At 28.0% G+C, this 19,475-nt stretch overlaps 2 protein-coding genes across 2 annotated transcripts; both read right to left on the reverse strand.

Moving 5' to 3' along the window:
* Nucleotides 1-292: 292 nt before the first annotated feature.
* LOC105198425 lies at nucleotides 293-12,160 on the reverse strand. The gene is made up of 12 exons (XM_011165132.3): nucleotides 12,010-12,160; nucleotides 9,581-9,981; nucleotides 8,797-9,132; nucleotides 7,798-7,999; nucleotides 6,876-7,031; nucleotides 6,737-6,789; nucleotides 6,287-6,301; nucleotides 2,400-2,810; nucleotides 1,772-2,107; nucleotides 1,084-1,285; nucleotides 710-856; nucleotides 293-626 (listed from the first exon to the last, which is right to left on the reverse strand). The coding sequence occupies exons 2-12, from the start codon at nucleotides 9,940-9,942 to the stop codon at nucleotides 573-575; spliced, it is 2,274 nt and encodes a 757-aa protein (XP_011163434.2). The 5' UTR covers nucleotides 9,943-9,981; nucleotides 12,010-12,160; the 3' UTR covers nucleotides 293-572.
* Nucleotides 12,161-12,976: 816 nt separating this feature from the next.
* LOC120358468 lies at nucleotides 12,977-13,964 on the reverse strand. The gene is made up of 2 exons (XM_039452815.1): nucleotides 13,609-13,964; nucleotides 12,977-13,316 (listed from the first exon to the last, which is right to left on the reverse strand). The coding sequence occupies exons 1-2, from the start codon at nucleotides 13,962-13,964 to the stop codon at nucleotides 12,977-12,979; spliced, it is 696 nt and encodes a 231-aa protein (XP_039308749.1).
* Nucleotides 13,965-19,475: the final 5,511 nt, after the last annotated feature.

Below are 19,475 nucleotides of genomic sequence, written 5' to 3' on the forward strand. Positions count from 1 at the left end.
ATAAGTTAATAAAGACTTCATACTCTCTACTACTATAAAAGAAATTAGAAATATGAAATATTAATTTCTTTATAATTGAAAAAAAGTTTTGGGATATTTTTCTCTATTTATTTTAAAAGCTCAATGCAATGGGTAATTTCTGCGGCTATAAATTTATATTCAGCGCGCAAAATTACGTAAGACACTACTTATAATTTTTAAAAACAAATCCTCACAGATTTGTATAATTTTTGTAATGTAATATTACGTGAGGAATATGGACAATTATGGTACAAAAGAGATACTATAACAATGCTTGTAACAATTTTATTTTTAATATTAATATGAAATTGTTTAAGTGCTAACACAGTGCTTTAATTCATATAATTTTTATTCTTCTCTTCTTAAAATGTTCAATTTTTTTTGAACGCCAAAATCAATGTTAATGAAAATTTCTAGTAAAAATTGTACAAGTTACGTGAAAATTATCTAGTTGATACTAATGAAATATGGATTTTATATTTAAATAATGAGTTGAACGTCATTTCATAAAGAATTAAATATGAATAGTGATTTGTTTTTTAATCATATTATTATTCTTGCGTTTGACGTAGCAAGTTGAAAACTGAGTATGACATCTTAAGTAACTGTAAAAAATTATAGAATAAGATTTATTTGAGATAATTGTTATATTCAATAATAATATCTATCTTAATTGTTTGATACTGACAGCTACAAATGACTCGAGATTTATCGTAATTAGGTGTGCGCTAGTAAACTCGATAGGAATCATTGAGCGCTTCATGATTATTAAGAGACCTTTCTTGCTGTTATTACTAAGTGCTGACCATTCTATGTTATTCATCAATTGAAGACTCTACGAGATACAAAGAATTACATTATGAAACAAAAATATTGTGTTTATTTCAGTTTTTTTAATAACATATCACTTTTATTATTTATGTTAAAAGTATTCGTGCAAACACACACACACACACACACACACACACATACTCACACACACGCGCGCGCGCAAGTGTAAGCGTTCACGCACACACACACACACACACATGTTATTTCAATTTATTTTAGAAAAATATATACTTTTATTTTGACTTCATTTCCAAACCAACAATAGATGAAAATTTGCGCTAATATACATCCTGTATACAACATTACTGTAATAAAAGTCGCAAAATCCGGTGCCATCGATATTCGATATAAATTCGAACATATCACCAACAAGCTTACGGAGAATTGCATACCAATTACTTTTGTGAACAAATTATTCACCGTATGCGCATATCTATAAATAAAATAGATAAAAAATAAAAGAAACTTAGGTTTCTGTGAGTAGTTTTTAAAGTTATACACAAATTAAATTTTCTTTATAAAATGTAATAACAAAATAAAGAAAACAAAAATTAAAGTAATTATTTTGGTTATATATACCTAAGTTAATTAAAAAAGTTTTTAGTAGGATAAGATTAGGAGAAGTGCCTATTTTTCTTAAATAAAATTTCTAATTTTCTAAAGATTTAAAAAAATGGTAGTTATATTGAAAAACAAATATCCAAAGAATACTGCACAAATAAAGATGATTCATTAATTATAAAAATCTAGCTTTTGTTCAGCATTAAATCTTAACTATTTTCTATTACCTTACCCTTCTCTAATGTTTTGATTTTTATTTTCTAAGATATTTAATAAATTAAAAGAAAGAATCAATTGTTTCCAGGTTTCCTATGTGATTCAACATTTTTAAAATAATAAAATTATATAAGAAACTAACTCAAATATATAGTTGTGATGACAAACACAATCACGCAGAATATCTTCACAATGCATCATTTTTGTGAATCGATACTCCAAAATTTCAAGCTGAGAACAAATGTGTAATAAAAGACCGCAAAGTACACTGTCGCAAGCGACGTTTACGAAACCAGAAGTCCCCATGCCTATCAACTGGTGAGCATAGACAAGAACGTATAAAACTGGAATAGAATAGTTGAACGGTACCCATGCCTTGTACGTCAACTCTCTATTCGTAAATATCGTAAAAATGGACACGAAAACTATTGATGTGACTGTCACCATAATGAGAGTTAAATATCGCAACGTGATATTCCTATAAAATGATTATAAAAATTATTTTAATTAATTCTTTTTAAATATAATTTTTATTAAACTTTATTACCATTTTATTAATTTATAATACTTTCTTTTAGGTCTCTTTTTTATTTACAAATATAGAAATATTTTTTTCTTTAAAAAAAAGTAAAGTAATTAAAACAAATTTTCATGATATAAATTTTTATGATATAATTTTTGTGATTTAAAAATATATTAAAACAATTATTTAAAAAAGTATATTATTAGGAATTAACCAAATTTATTTGCATGAAATTAATGAAACTTACTGTGCCATTTTCTCAAATTTCTGTTGAATCATTAGTTCATGTGATTCACATACTGCAAAAGGTTTTTTATTAAAAACGTTGATTATCATCATAAAATTTTTTCGCTTTATCCACATGTAAACTTGTTTACAGCCTGCGATAAATACGGTCAACATCATGTATAACGAATCTGTAAACTCGTCAGAGTTTTCAACGTTCAGTATAAGGTTCATAAATTGAGAAAACGCAAATAAGTATAATGCGGAGAGAAGAAACATTGCATATGCTTTATAAATTATATGTTTAAATAACGATGTCCTTGAATCCGGTTGCCAACATCCAGCAAAGGTACAAACTTGAAGTGTAACTTTCAGCACCCTCATTTTAACCTTTCTAATTCTACGGTTTTGTACACCACACACAATTGTTATTAATATTTAATAATTACTTTCTAACATTTTATAAAAACATTTTTGTTTTAAAAATAAAGATCATATACAGAGTGATTCAGAACGACTGATGTGTCCCCGTAAAGACATGTTCTTGGGTAAATTCTGAAACGATTTTTCCTATACGAAAATTTTGACCGACGCTTACTTTTTGAATTATATGAAGATAAAGTTAGCGAATCACGGGCCGTATAGACATGGTAGACAGTAGCGGCGCAACTCACCATCCGACGCGGGTGCTTACGCGGGACACCCTTGCGATCAACTGTCTGACAATGAAAATTATTCTATAGCATAAAAGCATAAAGCACATACTACTGTGTCCAAAAAGTAAGGTGACATTGCATTTATTTCGAAAATTCTTTATTTATTCTTGCAAATCAATTTCGTCCCCTTCAAAGTAATCCCCCCTTGATATAATACACTTATTCCAACGGATTTTCCAATCTTCGAAACAGTTGTAATAATCGATTTCAGGAATGGCCTTTAGCTCCTTCTTCGCAGCGAAACGGTGTCCCCGGAGCGGCCGCTTGAGTTTGCTGAATAGCCAGAAGTCGCATGGAGCCAAATCAGGTGAATACGGTGGTTGTGGAACGATATTAGTCGAGTTTTTGGTTAAAAAATCACGAATCACCGTTTCGAGGCGATAGAAGAGATTCAAGCCGCTGCGAAGGAGGAGCTAAAGGCCATTCCTGAAATCGATTATTACAACTGTTTCGAAGATTGGAAAATCCGTTGGAATAAGTGTATTATATCAGGGGGGGATTACTTTGAAGGGGACGAAATTGATTTGCAAGAATAAATAAAGAATTTTCGAAATAAATGCAATGTCACCTTACTTTTTGGACACAGTAGTACGTATACGCGCGCTCACACACAAACACATCTCTCTTTCTCTTTCTCTCTCTCTGTCACATACCTTATACAGATTTGATTGTTGTAACTTAGATGAATTTTACGATTGTGGAGAAGTAACATGTAGATCCCTCACGTTTCTATGTGACAAATTAACGCGTCAAGAAATACACCAAGTTTGTTTCACCCTTAAAAATTGTATCACAAAACTTGTAACATTTTCATGGATTTACTCACACACTTGATGGATGGCACAACCACGACTTACAAACGATTCTATTTTATTATTATTAATATCAGTTAATTACTTGACTTGAAATCGCTTGGAATAAGAACGTGTGACATACATAACCCGACACGAAGACTACTGGCTCTCGCGTCTAGTGTGCAGGTTTTGTGATATAATTTTTAAAAAAGAAATAAATTTGGTGTATCTTGACGCGTTAATTTGTCACATAGGAACGTGAGGGGTTTTCATGCTACTTCTCCTCAATCGTAAAATTCATCCAAGTTGCAACAGTAAAAACGTTAAATCAAGATATATGACAGAGAGAGAGAAAGAGGTGTGTTTGTGTGTGCGCGCGTATGCGTTTGTGTTTATGCGATAAACACATAATAATTTTTATAACACATAGAATAATTTTTATTATCAGACAGTTAATTGCAAGGGTGCCCCGCGTAAGCGCCCACATCAGATGGTGAGTTGCGCCGCCACTGTCTATCATGTCTACACGACCTGTGATTTGCTAACTTTATCCTCTTATAATTCAAAAAGTAAGCGTCGGACCAAATTTTCGTATAGAAAAAATCGTCTCAGAATTTACCCAAGAACACAGGGTCTTTACAGGAACACATGGGTCGTTCTGAATCATCCTGTATATTCTAGAAATAAAATAAATTTATTAAAAACATTAAAAAGGCATATCATAAAAATTCAAATTCTATTTTTTAATTTGTTCAATACAATTTTGTTTGCAATTAGTATAAAGTATTTGTTATTTATTTTATAAATATATTTTCCTTAGTATAATATTACATTACAATTTAACTAAAAATATTTAATATCGAATATTGATAAATAATGTTAAACTCTTAAAATTGTATCAAAAGGATAAATAATTAAAGGACTAGTGAGATCGTTTGCGTGGTATTCAATGCGCGATCTTCTTATTTAAAATTATCAGCTTTATTTTAAATCCAATATGATTGAACGTTTTGGGCCATTTTCAGCATATCACCTACAAAAAACATGGATCTTTCAAGTCTCTAAAGAGCAGTTAGGATGTCTTTCTGATATCTATCCAGTTGCATTAATACATGATTTGACAAACGTTCAAGTTCTGGTAATCTTAAACAAAAAGAAACTTACGCATTAAGTACCGCATGAACACTCTCATTAGCATTTTAATTTTTTTTTAAATCAAATATTGATGTTTGATTTATGATATATAATTGAATTTTAATTGAGAACTAATTAAAATTGTGTTAAAACAAATTAATATTTATTATGTGAAAAACAAATATAATTTATCATGTGTATAAATTATTAGACAATATTAATTTTGGAAGTACTTTATAAGATTTTATTGTCTGACGTTAAACTTTGTACTTGCATATAAGTTGTACAATGCACTCACAAAACACCTCTAATCTCTCTTTGCGCAATAAGTTACTTACATCTTTACGTACCTGTCCCTTTTAAATTAATTTAACTGTCCGTGCAATTTTTAAAAACATTGTCTAAACTCCCGTCGTATTTCAAATAAAAATAGATAAGAGAAAATGGATTTTAAAGAGAAAAAACGACTCTGAATGTCTTTAGACTATATCGGGACTTTCTGATAATGATTCACTACTTGTTATCTCTACCTCTGTTATTATTTTAATATCCATACATACAACTTGCGAAGACATCCTCACGAAATAATATCTTTGCGAAATAAAATGTGGAATTGTTTCGATATACATATCTTATTAGAAAATTGTATAATGTACCATTATTTTCATAAAGACAGCGGGACAGAAAGTAGACAGGTACATGGCAAGGCAAGGTCTTCTTATTCTTAATAAATTATTAGTCATCAACTATTTGCAGAACACTTTAATATAAGTTCTTCGTTGTATATGTGTATATCAAAATATTGTATCTGTTACTTTCTATTGCATTGTCCATAATTTTATCAGATATATATTTTCGAATGTTAGATAATGAATCATTAGCTGCAGTTTACTTGTATAAAATTTTAATACTAATAGTCCATAAATTCAGTCCACATATATCACGTTTTCGTTATTCTCTTGTGGCGTTTCTATATTCGTGTGGTTTGACATATATAGAAGCACGTTAAAACGTATTTTCTGAGCACATGTCACAACGCATTTCCATATTGATTCTTACTTTTACTCTCTGTTATATCGCAAACGCATATAAATGAGGTAAGAAAAAATGTTAAACTTTAAAAACAGATTTGTTACATACACACAATTGTTACATACACACACACACACACACACACACACACACACACACAGATCAATGATATAAAACAAATTAAAATTTTTTTATTGATATATTTGATGTATATGTACTTATATAATTTATACATCTTATGGGGACTACTGTAAAATCAAATGTTATGGTATAACGGTTGCTTAAAATAAAAAATTAATAGTAAAACACGTTTGTAAAAATATCGGATAAATAAAATATCATCTATACATACACACACTAAAATGTATATAATTATTGTACTTATTGTGTCAGTATTAATAGAAATGTTTTAAAGTACTGATAATTAAAGTAAAATATTTTAGATAAAATATTTTAATTAATATTTTTATTTCTTCTAAAAATGTTTCTATAATGTACAATAATTTTCTAAGATGCATAAATAAAAACTTTCATTAAAAATTTTATATATCTAAGCATTATCTTGTTGATATCAAGATGTAAGAACTAGATATTAATATTCATTTTTGTATTTTAACATTTCTTTCGCATAATTTGATAACAAATTAAAGTGAACAATAACAATTTCTATTTATTAATTATGCTATTCATTTGTTTGATGTAGTAAATTGAAAACCGAATATGACATCTTAAGCAACTGTAAAAAATTATAAGTACAAAAGTTATTTTTTAAATAATTACAAAATTTAGTAATAATATTTATCTTAATCGTTTGATACTGACAGCTACGAACGAGTCAAGATTCATCGTAATTATGTACGCGCTAGTAAATTCGACGGGTGTCATCGCGCGCTTCATAATTAATAAGAGATTTCTCTTGTTGCTATTGCTAAGCGCCGGCCATTCTATGTCAAAAATGCTATTGACTAATTGAAGGCTCTACAAATAAAAATGTATATTTTATACAAGATTAGTAATAAGTATTATATTTCTTTTATCTCAACTAGACTAACTTCGGTATATGTGCCGCATTTATCAGAAACTTGATGATTTATCGAGTATTATTTATTAATATGTTTGAAATAAATAAGCTTTATAATTTTTTTTCAATAAAAAGTGTATCCACTAAAAAATTAATGTAATATTTATTTTTCTATAATATATTTCAAAAAAATTTTTTTAAAACCATAGCATTTGTGCGGCACATAAAAAAAATGGTGATATATAATCATTCATAAGAAAATCAAGTTAAACATGAAATACACAGCTAACCACTTATCTTTTGATATATTCCATTTTTTTATTCTTTTTCTACACTTATGTATCACAAAATAACCAGTCTTTTACATTCCTACAGAAAAAATAATTATTTTACGTAAGTAATACATCGCGTTCTACTTAGATAATACTGCTGATAATATTGACAAATGACTGATTCAACGACGTTTTTTTTAATATTAATAGTAAAAAACTGCAACATAACAATACTAATATGACATGAAGACACATGACAGAATGTTTGCGTGTAAATTATTCTCACTCCTATTTTTTCTGACTTCCGTGTCGTAAATTCTCGATCGAGCGGCATAAATACTGAAGTTACCCTATATATCTTTTTTCAGCTTTTCTAGTTAGCAATGCTATTAATTTTATTTCAAATAATATTTATTTTATTATACAAATATTCAATTTAAATAAAATTTACTTTTAACTTGACTTCGTTTCCAAACCAGCATAAAATGAAAATTTGCACTAATATAGCACTCGTATACATCATCAATGGAATAAAGCTCATGTAGTCAGTTGCCATAGCTATTCGATATAAGTTTGAACACACTACCAGCATGCTCACAGCAAACTGAATAGCGATTATTTTCGCAAACATATTATTCACTGTATATACGTATCTGCGATTAAAGATTAAAAATTTTTAATTTAAATCTTTTTACTCTTTCTCTCTTTTCACGTTGTAGTCAATTATTAAATTTACGTTACTTAACTTCAATTACTCATTTAAGATAAAATATTTAGAACATTTTAAATTTTCATATTTTATTTTCTAAAAATTAATATTTTAAAATTTGTATTCCTTTAATGAAAATTTGATAAATATCAACAATATTTATTTATCAAAAATTTTATTAAGTTTATAATCATTATTTTTAGTTACAATACAAAATATATATTCAAATATTTAAGTAATAAAATTTTTAAATATTTAATAAATATTTAGGCCCATGTTCAGAACGCTCTTATAAAGATGTCAGCGCGCTATTACGCGTTCGTACATAAAACAAGAATCCGTAAATAGCCCGTTAACATCTTTAGAAATTTATTCTGAATACGGATTTATATTTTTACAAAAATTCTTTTTTACTCTCTCACCAATTAAGTTTTATTTCGAATTCAATAAAGATTAAAAGATTATTTTTAATTGTATTCATTTTTCTTTATTTTATTTCTGTGCAGAGAATATTTAGATTTTTGACTTCTTTTCGAAAGTCGGAAATTATTGCTAACTTCTTCTATTATTATAAAAAAATTAGTTTAAAACTTTTATTTGTTTATTGTTTAATTTATTTTTTTACTTAAAAAATAAATAACAAGTAAAACCTATATTTTATGCGTAATTTATTTGTTTTAATTAGAAGAAAAAATTAAAAAGAATTTTGTTTTAAATACAAAACTACTTAAATAGACTAACTCAAAAATACGGTTGTGGTGACAAACACAGTCGCGCAGACTATTTTGATCATGCGTGAGTTTTGTCAATCGATACCCCAGAATTTCAAACTGGCAACAGATGTGCAACAAGAATCCACAAAGTAAGCTCTCGCAAGCAACATTTACTATACCAGAAGTTGACATGGCTATTAATTGGTGAATATATACAATAAAGTATATGGCAGGAGATGAGTAGTCAAACGGTATCCATGCCTTATATGTCAAATTTCTTTTCATAAAGTCTGTGGAAACAGACATCAATATTATCGATGAAATTGACATCACAACAATGGTTAAATACCTCCGCGTATTGTTCCTAAAAAATAATTATAAAATTTGTTTTAGTTTGACAAAATAAATATTTAAAAAATGTACTATTTGTATTGAATTACTCTCTAAATTTTTTGGAGTGGAATTTCATCTTAAACTTTTTATCAAGACTGATAGAATTTTCACACTTTTAGAGTGGGATTCTACTCCAAAGATTTTAGAGAGTATGTAATAAATACATTAAAACTATAATTACTACAAAGTATTTAAAAACTCAAAGTGAAGTATTTTGCTATACTTAAACTTCAGTATCAAGAAGTAATGTATTTATTCTTGCACAGCACGTAATATTGCAACAATATGCAGACAATGTTACAATAACGCAGTAATATTATAGCGATATTGTAATATTACAGCAATATTGCAGCAATATTGTTGTTATATTGCAATATTACGTGCTGTACGAGATTGCACAATCTAATAATGAAACTTACTGTATCATTTTTTCAAATTTTTCCTGAATCGCTATTTCGTGTGTTTCATATGGTGCAAAAGGTTTCTCAATAAGAACATTTATTATTGCCATAACATTCTTACGATCTACCCACAAATAAATCTGTTTGTAACCTGCTACGAGTATCGTCAACATCATGTATAAGGCATCGGTAAATTCATCAGAATTTGCGACATTTAACATCATATGTACAAATTGAGAAAACAGAAATATATGTAACGAGCTGATCATAAATATTGCGTAAGCCTTATAAATTATATGTTTAAACAGTGATGTCCACATAAGCGGCTGCCAGCATCCAGCGAGCGCGCAGATCATGAGTGTAAATTTCATTAAGCGCATTGGAGCTGCTTTTTAATGTAAATTAGCATATACAATTTGCTGTTAACATTACATTATTATTTATTGTGATTGAAAAGCTTCTTTCTTATGGAGAATGAAAATGCTAGGAATAATTTCGATAATTTAAAAACAAAAATATTATTTTTTGAGATCTATTGTAAAATTTTATTTTTATAGGGGAGTTTGGGGAGTTGTGAGCCGGGTTTGATTTTTGAATGATAATTACCACAAAAAATGATATTAGGTTGGTAGAAAAATAATGTCTGCTAACAAACAACGCTGCAGAAACTGAATCAGTTGGGCTACGAAACTCTGGCTCATTCACCATACTTACTAGACCTCTCGCCAACTGACTACCACTTTTTTAAGCATTTCGATCACTTCCTGCAAGAGAGCCTTCAACAACTACGGTGCTACTGAAATTGACTTTCAAGAGTTTATTGATTCCAGGACGTTGAAATTCTACGTTACCGAAATAAATTTTTTTGTTGGCAAAAATGTGTTGATTGTAATGGTTCTTATTTAGATTAGTACACTTCACTCTGAGTTGAGATATATGAGTTTAAAGTTAAAAGTTAAAAGCGGACATTATTTTCCTATCGACCTAATATTTTACGCACCTTCCTTAGGTGCGTAAGGTTGGATTCTCTAGTACACTTCAAAAGACAACTACTGGTTTAAGGAGTTCATTGAAAGGCATAACAGTTGTAAAATTTTGATATGTTTGAAAAACGGTTTCTATTTTTTGAATTGTCAAAAATTTTGGGAAGTTGTGAGCAACAACTTAAAATGAAAGACCATAACATATTTTTGTGATTATTCTTTATTTAAGTTGTAGAAAAAAGAAAATTAAGATAATTTTGATAAAAAAATAAAGTCCATATAATCTGATTAGTCCAATTTGCAGTGAATACAGGTGTAATAGCCAGTTTTTAAATTGGGAAATTTCATGTGCACATTTCAATCGCATTTATTGCAATGTATTGAATTGTTTTTGTTCAATTTCTTGTTTCATTTCTGTGGCCACTTAGCGATGAAACAAAATTGTCCAATTTTTTATTCAAAGCGGTTAAAAAATCTACGTTTGCTTCATTTAGTTTTGAAATGTAGCGAGTCAATTTGCACTTATCAATGTTATATGCTCGACCAACGGACCGTACCGCTTTCTTCTCAATCGTCACCTCTTTGATGGCAGCAATTATGACATTAATATCGATCACTGGCTTACTAGATTCACTTGTACATACACTTATGACGCGGCATGACGACTATATCTACAATTAAAACACGAAAAAATCACGAAAACTACTAAATTCATTATGAAATTGCATGAAACATCCAAATTATGCATGAATATTGTAAAATACGCATGAAAGATGCCAATTTAAGTTAAAAAATGTAGTGGCTCACAACTCCCCAAAAGTGATGATTCGCAATTCCCCAAATGCTACATTATCAAAATGGCCGCATAATACTTAACGCATCGAATGTTCATGCAAAATTTCTGTTGTGCATCGAAATGGTAGTTCACCAGTAATAATTTTGTAATATATTTATTTTTGCAATCAGCTTGAAAAAATAAGTAAGTTCACGAATACAAATGGTCGAAAAAACTTTTTGAAGAAAATTAAAAATTAAAATCTGGAGAGACATTTAGATTGTGTGTTGACACGACGAATGCTAGTCAAAAAGTAAGATTGCATGGAGAGAAACATTTTACCGTAGTTGGAACATGTTAAAATTTGAAATATGACCGACTTTGAGTGCTGGCTCACAACTCCCCCTGGCTTACAACTCCCCAAACTCCCCTACTATTTTTAAAATAAATTCTGTTTAAACAGTATTTTTTAATTTAAGATTTAATTAAAATGTTTAATGTTACATATTTAAAAATTATAAAAATATTTTTTGCAAGGAGAAAATTAATTTTTAAATTAAAAGTAAAGAATTCTGTTATATAAAGTATATGTAAATCATATTTTAACTTAAAAATAAACTTTGATTTTTTGTTGTATTAATTTTTTATTATATACCTTTACTGTATATTTTTTATTATAATGCACTTACAAAGATTTTCCAACTGCTGTATTTGAGAATTTATACTATTTGTTTGCTTTAACTATCACATTGCCATAGTTAAACGCTCAGGGACATTATTTGATGAATTCTTCGTTTCTCCGTCTCTTCAAGCGATAACGGAAGAAAAACATCTATCGTATATCTCAATACAATTTTCTAATTGTGATATTTCTACTCGTTTTACGTATTCATATCCCTGTTATTATTATAATAAGGAACTAGCAACGTTCTTGAGAAATAATATTTTCATGAATCAAGATTGCACGAGATCGTTTCGCAATTATGCTTTATTAGAAAATTGTACAATGTACATCTATAAATATTTTTATAAAGACAACAGAACAGAGAAGAAACAGACAGATATACGGAAGAATAAATTCTTTGAATTCTCCTCAGCATTAGTCATTTTCTATTTTCACGGTTATGTTTCCTTCAATATGGTTTATTCTTGGTACATTACAAAACATTTTCCATGCCTGTTTGCAAAATTATTACCTTGGTTGTTGCGTAGTGAATCGTTAGCTATAGTTTGATGGCAATAAAATATTAATGTTGATGGTCCGTAACGCTCGGTTAGGTACTAGTACACTTTTGTTATAGCGTGATGTCTGCAATCCGCTGTTACATGTCAAAATATCATGTGCTTCGTTGAATACTGACTTTTACGTTTACTTTTTAACAAATATGTATAGGTAAGTAAATAGTTTTAATTCTTACAATTAGTAAAAAGAAATGAAGATGTTAATAGATAAAAATACACAAAAGTTGTATTAAATATATTCAGTTGATGCAGATTGAAGCACACTATACTAGCATATACTTTGAAAACTGGACGGTGATTGTAAATCTAAACCTTTCATTCATCATTAATGCGAATCTAAAATCAATTAAATTTAAACTTTCAAACATTAAATTGTATATTTCTAAATATTATTTTTATCTGTAACAATAATAATTAAAAAATTAACTGGAAAATGTATGTATGCTGTATGACGCATTCACGAAGAAGGTGTGGCTTGTTTATGACTTTTTTCAAATGACATTCCAATATTTCCAGCTGAGAGCAAATGTGCATTAATAATCCGCAAATTATGCTGTCACATGCGACGTGAAGGACTGATCCAGCTGTTAAGCTTATCGCTTGGTGAGCGTAAGCAATTCGAAATAACATCGGCAAAAAATAACTGAAGGGTAACCACGCCCGGAAAATTAATCTATGTTTCCTGTAGTCTTTGAACACAGATGTTACTAATGCAAATGCACATGTCCATTTGACCATTGTTGCGTAGTAAAACCTTTGTTTTATAAAGCATAAATTTTCGAGTTTCTCTTATTATTTCATCATCAAATCTTACCAGTGAATCGTAATACTTTAATTTAACTTCATGTAAACTTAATCCACAAGTAAATCAATTTTTTAAAGAAAAGTAGTATGTGTCCTCTACATAATGCTTAATTATGTAATATATACAATGCATAATATTTTTCACATGATTGTTATAATATTTATAATATAACGAAGAGGTTTACTTCTTTGTAACATGTTACAATTACTTTCATTATTATTAATTATATTATAATACTTGCTGTACGAGTTTGTCGAACTTCTGTCGAATTTCTATTTTATCATGTTCAGTAGGCTTGCATGGTTTCTTTATTAAAATATCAATCAGCATCGCAATGTTGTTACAATTTCTCAATAAACTAAACATTTTGCAGCATGATGCAAACATGGCAAGTGTTATATAGAAATTCCCAGCAAAGTCGTCGGCCACAATCAAAATTAAATCCAACAGTTGTGATAACGTAAATGTATTTATTAGCAAAGCTATGAGAATTGTATATATAACATACAGGATACGTTTACACCGCGAGGTCCACGAATTCGGCGGCCAACATCCACAAATGGTAAGAACTTTAAACGTAAACATCAAAACACTCATTTCTTTTTTACTTATTGTTTTTGGTAACGTCATAATACAAAATCTTTTTATATAATTAGTACGTTTTCTAAATTATTTAAGTTGTATAATGTTTATACATTTATTATATATGTAATTTTTAATGTTGTAAAAAGATTGATTGTTTTACTATGACATTTATAATTTACAAATACAATTAACAACTAATAAAATAATTTAATATACACATACATAAAATTATTATGCATAATTAGATTTTTATTAAGAAGCAATTGACTATAAAATAAAAGAACGGCGATTGTGCTTAATTCAGAGCCTTTTGATTATTGATAGTTAAAAAATATACATATTGAGCAATAATATGACGAATATGCTATTCTTTGCAGCACGACAAAATGAGAACTGACAATGATAAAAGAATCTATAGCTACGTAATTTAATTTTTTATCCGCAACTTTTGTTCCTGTATTTAACAGCTACGTTATTATTGTGGAATGGAACCTGTAATTTTACATCTCCATGCAAAACGATGTTTTCACATACGCAACGCTTTTAATGTATGTCTCATGCATGAAGTCGTATGTTACTTTTATGGCTAAACTATGGCTTACAGTTTTACGTTATGTACAATGTCAGCAAGCTATCAATAATGATTTAGTCATACGAAATCTTGATGTAGCTTGAATCATATTTAATTTATTCCTAAAGTCCGGTTGAATGCTTTATCTTGACAATCATTGATTGAATTGTTCAGTCCGAATCGGTTGTTTTTGTATGAAAAAAGAAAAACATATATAGTTTAAAAACTTAAACAAAATTATTAATATTAAATTCCATTTTCGTTTACAATATTACAATATTTCAATATTTAGAAAATGTATTATTTACATATAAATTAATTTTATATTTCTTACACATACCTGTATGTGTGTGTGTGTGTGTGTGTGTGTGTGTGTGTGTATACAGCTAATTTTTAAATTGAACTAGATAGTTTGACAAGTTGTATAGAAAAACAAACACGTTTAAATTAGTATCTATTCAAGTAAGTTATTCTTAAGAAAGTATAAAAAATTTTTTATCATAACTTAAACTTAAGTCCGATTACAACGATAACTGTTTCATAAAATTACATAAAACAAAAAATTTAAATCTGTTTCTACTTATCATAGTTTTTTAAACAGAGCTTTCTGATTTCACATGTCGCTTTTTACGACGAGATCACGCACTCTCGTATATTAAATGCTAAGAGAAGAGAATGTATCTCCAAATAATACTTTTATACGTCGTACTTTCAGATTGTTTTGAAGTCTCTCAGGAAAACATTCCCGAAAATTATGTCGTAAAATCACCAATTTGAATGTACGTTATAACTACAGTTTTTACACGCAAGTTACTCTCACATTAACATTAAATAATCTATTTACACAAAATATTTACAATTATTTACACAAACAAAAGTGTTATAAATAAATAAGTGTATACAGATTTTACAGGTGAATTATGTGAATATTACAGACTTAGAGTGAGAAACTCCGACTTTGAATCTGTGAACAACATAATTCCACGGTCGAAATAAGCGATTTTGATATTGTTCACAGATTCAAAGTCAATGCTTAAAATTAGTTTCGCAAAGGCAATGTAAAATTCAGGAATAAGCAATTTCTTGACTAACAAACAAAAAACCAACAAAATAAAGCAAATGTACCACCAGTATTTTTAAAAAACATGCTTTCAGACTGTTTCCGAAGCTCTGTGAGTTTTTATTAGATTGCATAATTTTAAGTTGTTGCAGCATTAGCTGTTCCACATAAATTGGACAACTGCAGTAATTCTTTCTTTTTCTAGAATTTTTAACCTTTGGAGATCACACAAAGTTTAAATAACCAACTTCGATTTCGGAAAAAAATTTCTTCAAAATAAAATCTCACGAGCTGATGGAGCCAGTCAAATTAAACAGAAACGTTCTCTACCATTTTGCATATTTTGCAATAATTAACGAGATGTTAATTATTGAAAATCGCCATATGCTGGAATTATTTAAATAGAACTTAAAACATGTGACATTATTATATTAACCCGCTTCAATTCGATAGTCTTTCAATAGTATATCAGTAATTCGTTTATATTCTTGTAGTTTCTCTTTTGCAAAGGTATCAAAAAATGTATTACATAATCATGCACAAGAAGTAGAAAGGCCTTCATTAGCAAAAAGGGTTGCTGTCCATTAAGCTATTATATTAAAAAATTGTAAAATCAAGTATCAATGTTCTTCCTGTTTACGATCGTTGAGCGACATACATCACATTTATTTATGTAACATTCGCAACAATTTGAAATAAATCTGCAAAATTTTATTCTTTTTTAATTTTTAAAACCATTTGAGACTAAAAAAAATAACTGTTGCACTGGTTATTGCATAATAAATTCAATTTTTCTATATAAAAGTATTTTTTCTTTCCAAAAATTGCCATCATTCTATATGCAATCTATTTGTTGGAGAGTACTAAAAAATTATTTTTTAATTAGTGTAGCATATTTAAAAAATATTACCATAAACTTTTAGTAACATTCTAAATGAAAAAAAAATCTATTTTTTTTTTATTTATTAAGAAATTATTTTTTACTCATAATAGCACATTTAAAAAGTATTACTATAAAATTTTAGCAAAAATATTGAAAAATTTATTATTATTTTAGGTAAACTGTGTTTGTTTTCGAAATTATATAAAAAAAAATGTTAACGTAATGTAAGTGTAAGTTTAATTGTTAACTTTTATAAAGAAAATGTATTCTATAATGTTTAAATTGTACATCAAAATTTTCTTCACTTAATTACACTGTTTGTTTTTATACGACATTTAATTGAGAATTGATGTGGAATGAAATAATTAATTTTCAAAAGTTACACAGAAGTTGGCCCACTATGACCACCAAATTTTAAATATGGTGTTATATTCCCATCTTTATCAAACCACAGATCATATAAGTCTTGGAATGCTTTAGGAGCTCTAGCGCCTGAACTACTTAAAATACTGGAGACATTAGTTAGATATATTTTTTCTTTTTCTAGAGATTTTAAATACTTTGTTTTATGACCTTCTTCATTAAACCACAGATCATTTCAATCTTTAAATGCTTTAGGAGCTTTAGCGCCTAATCTATGTAAAATACTGGAGACATTAGTTAGTTTTATACCTTTCTTTTTCAAAACTGTTAGGTATTTCAGTCCTTCCCCTTTAATTAAAAAGTCTAAGAATTTGTTAAATTCAGATGTTTTTGCACTGCCAATAACACATCTAGCAAATTTAATTTTGTTATTAATATGTTATTTACTTTGAGTTGTTTGAAAACTGGATTTATTATTTTTTATTTTCCCACGAAGCTTTTTCATTATTCCTTGTGTAATACGACCAAATTTATGGGACTCTAACAAACATAACGCTAATTCATGTAATTTTTCATAGCTATATGCGTAATTATGTAATTGAGTTATCTTATTTCTAATAAGAGTATTTAATTTTTTCTTATCTGGCTGATTAACTGCAAACATTAATTTACCTAAAAACTTTTCTTTTCTTTCTGTCAATCAAAATGTTCAAAAATGCAATAAAGAGTTAATAGAAAAATGTTTACACTGTTATAAATAATATTTAGATATTAACAATTTTATATACTATTTATAGTATTTAGAAATAACTACTGATAATTTTTTAAGAATCTTAAAAGCTTTCTGAAATATTTTTCGAAATATGCGTAATTTTCTTTCAAATATTCACTTCAGGAACAATAGTTTTTCTTTTTTTTGTTCCTTTCTTCACGTTACTAACATAAACTTTTGCTGCGCGTGTGTATCACGTATTATATTTATAGATATAACACATACGTATTGTATTTAGTCATATACACACCTATTTATAAAATACATGTATTATATCCCGTCTGAATAATCATGTCTTCCGTTTTGTCTTCTTTTGTTTACTTTCTTCTGTTCTTTTTTCTTCTTCTTCCTTCTTTTTCTTTTCAGCCCAAAATACTGTAAACAATTTCAATAATTTGATTAACATTTAATAATATTAATAGTTATTCTTTTATATTAGAGGAGAAGATGGTATTATGGCTACTGCCGACAATGGGGCTACCCTTATTATTTCCATTATTAGTTGATGTATTCTAACAATTGCTTATGGAGTTATTTGTTTAGTAGCCTGCCATGTTTTAGTGATATTAATATGCCAATACATAATAAGTGATAATTGTTATAAAGCATTTTTACTTTTGAGCACTTCTAAACTTTTTCAAGGTTCACTTTTAACCTTTAATTACTCATACTTTCTCATTATTCTTAAAATTGAGTGTATTATTACACGAATGTACGTATACTTGAAAATTTTTGTATTAATTACCTTTTTATTCGGCTATACACATTTCAAGTTGTACAAAGTTAAAACAATAACATCGAATTTTATTAATATGGTTTTTTAAGCGAAATTTTTATATCTAAATATTTCTTTGATAAATCGATTGTCACTCTAGAAAGCGGTGTCTAAAAACATTAGAAACATCATGCTTGTTGTTAATGTTAAATAGAAATAAAATAATATTTCTAATAAAATTTTTAATGGTATTTTTGAAGTTTTCTGAACGCCGAAAAATTCTAAATCAGGAAAATTAAAAGTATATAATTTTGTAACAAGGTACTGTGTTTCTTTTAAACTAAACTAATTTCTTAAAATTATTTTTGTAGATAGCCCTATTGCAACCACTTCTTTTCTTCCACCGATTATGCAACGCAGATTTTTATAAATCACGTCATAAATAATAAACATTTCATTACTTTGAGCCTAGAATCTGTCAAACAACATTTTGACGAATGTAATCGTTTCAATAGAAAATATTAATTAAAATAAAAAAATTATTGAATAAAATGAAAATGGGTGCCATATTACCCTCTTCTCCTCTATTAAAAATATTTTTAGAAAGTAATATACATATTTGTACGTTAATTAAAAGTACTTTATAACAATAATTTAAAAAAAATTTTTACTTAATAATAATAATAATAATTTAAAAAAATTTTTTTAAATTATTGTAAAGTATTTTTTAGGTTTTAAATTCTTCTAATGATGAAGTCTCCTTATGTTGAAATCTTCGAAGAAGAGGGGGATATACCTAAGGGGGAAATACCAAAAAATCAAAGATTTTAATCTATTCGATTTTCTGAAACAAACTTTGTCAAGAAACTCAAAATCCGATAAGAACAGGTACGTGGAATCTACTTTCTCTTTACGTGGATTACGCAATAAGTGGAATCTACGTAACCAATCGAGTGGATGGTCCACTCAAAAATGGTACTAGAAACGTCGAAATCTAATCGATGTTTCAAATTCTTTTATGAATTTCTTTGAAATATCCGTATAAATATTATATTATTACACCACATAATTCCAATGAGCAAAACAATTTTTTTGTAACATTTTAAAAAACATTTTTCAAAAAATCGGGAATTTTCTCTCGGAAGCGGCCACTCATCCA

Source organism: Solenopsis invicta, chromosome 8 (assembly GCF_016802725.1).
Source record: "Solenopsis invicta isolate M01_SB chromosome 8, UNIL_Sinv_3.0, whole genome shotgun sequence".
NCBI lineage: Eukaryota > Metazoa > Arthropoda > Insecta > Hymenoptera > Formicidae > Solenopsis > Solenopsis invicta.